Source organism: Thamnophis elegans, chromosome 4, assembly GCF_009769535.1.
Source record: "Thamnophis elegans isolate rThaEle1 chromosome 4, rThaEle1.pri, whole genome shotgun sequence".
NCBI lineage: Eukaryota > Metazoa > Chordata > Lepidosauria > Squamata > Colubridae > Thamnophis > Thamnophis elegans.
Window position 1 is genome coordinate 71,626,622 of NC_045544.1, and position 6,419 is coordinate 71,633,040.

At 50.4% G+C, this 6,419-nt stretch overlaps 1 protein-coding gene across 1 annotated transcript in view; it reads left to right on the forward strand.

Moving 5' to 3' along the window:
* CATSPERE (catsper channel auxiliary subunit epsilon) overlaps positions 1-6,419 on the forward strand; it is a 74,164-nt gene that overhangs the window by 25,057 nt on the left and 42,688 nt on the right. The window contains exon 3 of the mRNA XM_032216042.1: positions 393-832. Coding sequence (XP_032071933.1) covers positions 393-832 — 440 coding nt within the window. The remainder of the gene's footprint in view (positions 1-392; positions 833-6,419) is intronic.

A 6,419-nucleotide genomic window follows, 5' to 3' on the forward strand; every position in this document is an offset into this window, starting at 1 on the left:
CTTTATATTAAAAATAAATATGTGAATGACCCTATTTTCAGCTGAGAAAATTATTATGTCAAGTGGCCAATGTGACTTTTGTCAACTTAGTTTGCCTCCAAGACTTATCAAAAGAATTTAATATGTCACCATGAATTTTAAAAAAATAAATAAAGTGGAAACTGAAATAAATAAAAATAATGGTTTATTTGGCGTAAAAGCTGTAGCTAGAATAAAAGACATTATGTGTTTACCAAAATCATGTTTACTGAACAGTGAGCTCCATATATTCAGTAATGCTTATTCTACTTTGAATATATTTGAAATTACAGTATTAGTATATTAATATTTTATATAAAATAATTTTATTTCTCTAGAAATATACTTAATTTGGTATTCTTTTTCTTTTCCAGATTACGTTGGAAATGCCATAGTAAAGCTGGAAAATAATGCTCTGTTTTTCTTCAAATTTGAAACGACAGATATTGTAAAGCTTACTCCTTGGGAAGATAATCTTACAAAGTTTATATTTTATTTTAATCCTTCTGGAAATATGTTTTTGCTGACAATCGATGGCCGAAATATCTATATCAAAGTATATCCATTGAAATTAGAAGTGTTTAGTGTTGCATCAAAATTGAAAGACGTTTGCCCATATATATCATTTGAAAACAATTTGAATCTCAATGTTCGTTATATAGATAAGGGAGACAAAGTGGCATTTTGGGGTCAGATAGTATATTTAGAAAATTATGGTTTATCAGTAGAAGTTGAAATTTACAGGCCAGAACTGTTGCAGACCAAAGAAATTATCAATTATGAAATAGCTCGTGGAATCTGCACTAAAAATAAGGTGAGTGCTTTCTATACACGGTATCATTATTTTCTACTTCTTGTTACTGTTCTTACTATATATGAACTAGACTGGATAATGGGGTGTATTGTATTGTATTGTATTTAGTTTATTTGTATGCCGCCCTTCTCCAGGAGGGACTCAGGGCGGCGAACAACTCAGGGGGGAAAGGGGACATAAACACAATACACATACTTAAAATACACGAAAATCACACAGCCATATAAGTCGAGAGGGGAGGGGAACTCATCAACCCCAGGCCTGCCGGCACAGCCAGGTTTTGACAGCTTTCCGGAAGGCCTGGAGAGAGGTGAGGGTCCGGATCTCCGCGGGGAGTTCATTCCAAAGGGCCGGAGCTGCTGCAGAGAAGGCCCTCCCCCGGATAGTAGCCAGATGGCATTGGCTGGTGGACGGAACCCGGAGGAGGCCGACCCTGAGAGATCTAACGGGTCTTTGGGAGGTAATTGGCAGCAGGCGGTCTCTCAAGTACCCAGGTCCAATACCATGAAGGGCTTTATAAGTTACGACTAGCACTTTGAAGCGTATCCGGAGACCGATCGGTAACCAGTGCAGCTCGCGGAGGATAGGTGTAATGTGGGTGTACCGAGGTGCACCCACAATCGCTCGCGCGGCTGCATTCTGGACGAGTTGAAGTCTCCGAATACTCTTCAAAGGCTGCCCATGTAGAGCGCATTGCAGCAGTCCAGTCTTGAGGTCATGAGGGCGTGAGTGACTGTTGCGAGTGCCTCCCGGTTCAGGTAGGGACGCAACTGGTGCACCAGGCGAACCTGGGCAAATGCCCCCCTGGTCACAGCCGACAGGTGATGTTCTAAAGTCAGCTGTGGGTCCAGGAGGACTCCCAAGTTGCGCGCCCTGTCTGAGGGGCATAAATTTTCACCCCCCAGCCTGAGTGATGGAATACTGGCCAAATCTTGGGAGGAAAACACAACAGCCACTCGGTCTTGTCTGGATTGAATACAAGCTTGTTAACCCCCATCCAGACCCTGACAGCCTCCAGGCACTGGCACATCATGTCAACCGCTTCACTGAGTTGGCACGGGGCGGACAGATACAGCTGAGTATCGTCCGCATATTAATGGTATTTAGTCCCGTGCCGTCGAATGATCTCACCCAGTGGCTTCATGTAGATATTAAACAGAAGGGGGGATAGGACCGAACCCTGAGGAACCCCATATTTCAGGGGCCTAGGGCTCGACCTGTCTCCCCCAACTAACACCGACTGCAACCTGTCCGAGAGGTAGGAGGAGAACCACTGAAAAACGGTGCCGCCCACTCCCACCTCTCGTAACCGTCGCAGAAGGATACCATGGTCGATGGTATCGAAGGCCGCTGAGAGGTCAAGGAGCACCAGGATGGAGGAATGGCCTCCATCCCTGGCTCTCCAGAGATCATCGGTCAGTGCAACCAAAGCGGTTTCCCTGCTGTAGCCAGGCCTGAATCCAGACTGAAAGGCGTCCAGATAATCGGCTTCATCCAAGGACCGTCGGAGTTGAGAGGCTACCACTTTCTCAACAACCTTCCCAATGAAGACTGGACGGTAGTTGTTCAAACTAGCTGGGTCCAACAATGGCTTCTTCAGGAGGGGTCTCACCACCGCTATCTTCAATGCCGGTGGGAAGAAGCCCTCCCGAAGAGAAGCATTTACCCTCGCCTGGACCCAGCTCCGCATCACCTTCTTGTTGTTCGCGACGAGCGAGGCACGGGTCCAGTACACACGTGGCAGCACTCACCGCTCCCATGGCCTTGTCCACTTCATCAGGAGCAACAGGTTGAAAGTCAGTCCAGAGGTGGCGTTCAAGACCTTCCCCCGGTACCCCGGCTGGCTCTGCGCAATTGGAGTCCAGGTCCATCCGAAGCCGAGCAACTTTGTCCGCGAGGAACTGGACATATTCCTCTGCTCTACCTTGTAAAGGGTTATCCGCAACCCTCGTATTTAGGAGGGAGCAGGTCACCCTAAACAAGGCGGCAGGGTGGGACTCAGCAGACGCTATCAGAGCGGCAATGTGATTGTTCTTAGCTGTCCGCATTGCCGATAGATATGCTCCAATGCAGGTTTTCAGAAGTGCTCGGTCTGACTCAGATTTACTGGCCCTCCAGCGGCACTCTAGGCATCTCTTTTGGCGCTTCATCTCCCGGAGGTCCTCGGTAAACCAAGGGGCCCTCCTGGATCCACTGCTGTGGATCGGCCGTAAAGGCGCAATTCGGTGGAGAGCCTCAGACGCTACCGAGTTCCAAGTAGCAACTTAGGTCTCCACCGAACTGTGGGCGAGAGTATCAGGCATAACGCCAAGCACCGTCTGGAAACCCTGAGGATCCATAAGACGCCTGGGGTGGAACCACCTAATTGGTTCCTCCTCCCTACAGCCGGGGATTGGTCTCCGAAAGTCAAGCCTCAGTAGGAAGTGGTCTGACCATGACAGGGGCACGATCTCACTACCCCTCAAACCAAGATCACAGCTCCACTGCTCCGAGAGAAATACGAGGTCGAGTGTGTGACCCGCTGAGTGGGTCAGGCTCTGAATTACTTGGGTCAAGCCCATGGCTGTCATGGAAGCCATGAACTCCTGTGCTCCATTAGAGTGTTCGCCGAGCGAAGGCAAATTGAAGTCCCCCAGTATCATAAGTCTGGGGAACTCAACTGCCAGCTCAGCTACTGACTCGAGGAGCAAGGGGAGGGCTGTTGTCACGCTGTTGGGAGGCAGGTATGTCAACAACAAGCCCACTTGACCCGCAAGGTCCAACTTCATCAGCAAGGACTCACACCCGACAAGCTCCGGAGCAGGGATCCTATGAGGAACTAAAGACTGTCAGATAACAATGGCCACTCCTCCGCCCCTTCCCTGGGGTCGCGGTTGATGAAGCACCTGAAAACCCTCTGGGCACATTTCTGTGAGGGGGACTCCTCCCTCCGGGCCCAGCCAGGTTTCAGTAATACATGCCAGATCTGCCCCCTCGTCTCTAATTAGGTCCTGGACGAGGGGAGCCTTATGAACCACAGATCTGGCATTTAGCAACAGCAACCTGAGACCAGGATCCTGATTACTCACGCCATCTGGCCTTGGAGTGGAACTCACAGGGCCGGAAGGGGGGATCCCTCGAATATAGGGAACCCTCCTTCCCCGGTAATGGCTTGCCCTGAAGTTCCCGCCATATCTGCCCCTCCCCATTATGACCCCTATGTTCCGGGCCACTCCCGCATCTGTGGTCCCTTCACCCTCTCCCCCAGCTACCGGATTCATCGGCAGGCCCTTCGACACACACAACCAAGGGCCGGGACCAGGCCCGGGGCCCCCTAGCACTTCTGCCAAAGCACTCAGTGTAGGAGGTCCCAGCTAAACTCCCGGCCCACCAAGCACACCCATACATACAACCAGTCAATCCCCACAATACAAGTTAAAACAAAAACAGCAATATAATAATAAAAGTGGGACATTCAGTCAATCACAGTCATACCATACACTCCCCATACACATAAATATAAAAATTGAATAAAAAATTTACAAATGTATAAAAATTAAGATTATGGGCCTGCGCAGTCCAGCCAATTGTATAGTCCAAAGAGGCCGGGGAATAGTGTCCAAACTTCCCGAAAAATAGATATCCGGAGTCCAAGGGTAGTGGGACATGAAATGGTAGTTCACAGTACAGAGCGAATCCAGACAAGTCTGAAAGTCAAGTGGGCTGCAGGCAGTAAAGGATAACGGCAAAAGTTGTAGGGCCAGCCGCAGGAGACGGCGGCCAGCAACACTCCCTCCCATCGGGGGCAAAGAACACCCGGGAGCCAGGGATAACCCCACGGTAAAATGGAGGGAGAACCCCACTCCCAGCTGCACCGTGACACTATCCGTGGAAGTAGCCCATCGGTAGGCCCTCAGCTAGCGACCCCACCCCCTCCCTTAACCTAATCCTAACCTTATCCTAACTTTATCTTAAACTAACCCACCCTAAACTCTAACCTAACCCTACCCTGTCCCTAGCCTGACCCTACGGCAGCACAAACAGCAGAGGAGGCGTCAGGCAATCCCAGGGGGGTCGGGCCCCCCCAGCAGTCACCGATAGCCGCTTCCATGGCAGCCAGACAGTGTCAGTCTGCTCTTCCAGGTTCCACTGGTGTCTTCGGCCCTGGTGGTCGGGAGGCCACCGCCCGTCTCTCACCACAGGTGGCCCAACAAGGATTCGCAAAATAAGGCCCACAAACTCCACAGCATCCAGAACAATAAGGCCGCAGTCTTCAAGCGGCTAGACTATAGTGTTGACAAGTGGCCTCAATATTTCATACAGAAAGGTTCAGTTCTCAGCAACTCACACGGAAAGCCTCGGCGCTCCAGCCAACCACGGCGTTCTCAGGTGGCCGCGATAGTTGTAGCAATCAAGAGAAGGGACCCCCTCCCGGCAGCTGGGCTATAGTAATCTTTCAGGCGCCGCTTACAGCAATCACGACGCTCTCAGCTGGTCTAGAGTCCCAGCGAACAGCTGGCACCTCCGGCAAGGTCTCCCAGTCAGCTGAGCCGCATTAGTTCTCACGATGCCGGCTTCAGCATCTTTAGCCCTTTAAGTAAAGTTCAAAGAGTAATGCCACCTCACACCCGCCCCAAGCACCTCGAGCACTCTCACGCTAATGCAGGGAACAGCCCGAACTCAGCTCGGCTCCACTCCTGCCGGGAATAGCCGTCCGTGCGAGGGGGTGAGGAAAGACGCCCAGTAAGCCGAAGGCTGTTCGCAACGCTGTTTGCAACGCCGTTCGTAAAACGCCGAGAACGCTGAAGAGCCGGAACGCCAGAGTTTGTTTCAGAGCCCCTGGATAAGTCCCTGGGTAACGCTTTTTAAATTCGCTCACCACTCCTGGGCTCAGCACAAGCTCTTCTCTTGGATCCCTCACTGCTTAGGTCTGGTAGACAGTTCAGTTCAGGACAGTTGAACGCTCTCCTCAGCCGGAGCTCAGGCAGCCATCTGGCAGCCATGTTGTCTTTAATGTGTATGTGTTTCCTATATGTTTTTCTGAAATTTCCATCTTCCATTCTTTTGTTTATCTTTATTAGAAAATTTTATGCAGATCAGTGGTGGGTTCCGGATCCCGTTGCAACTGGAATGGTGCAACAGGGCCCTGCATCCACCACATGAATGTGTGCAGCACACCGTGCATTCATCCTTACCTCCTGCGATGCTCCGCAACACCTCCGCAACGCTCCAACTACGCGGTGGAGCGTTGTGTAGGCGTCGTACGCACCATGCGCAGAGGCACCAAAGACTTCAAATACAGGTAAGGAGGGCGGGTGGGCGGGTGAGCCCTCCAGAGCACTGTACCGGAACAGTACCTGGTTGTCGGCACCTCTCCATTAAATAATTAGGAAAGAAAGACCACGAGACTCCATGTGTGGAAATCAAGTGTACTTTTACTAATTAAAAATGATTAAAGGCATAGCAAAGCGAAATCTGAATATTTAGGCGCGAAAGCGATTGATATATAGAATAGCCCATTCCCCACCCCTTGGCATCACCGTTACAGTCCAATCATAATTCTCCCAAGTGTCAGGTGCAAGATAACTTCAAAAGGCATCACGAAGAT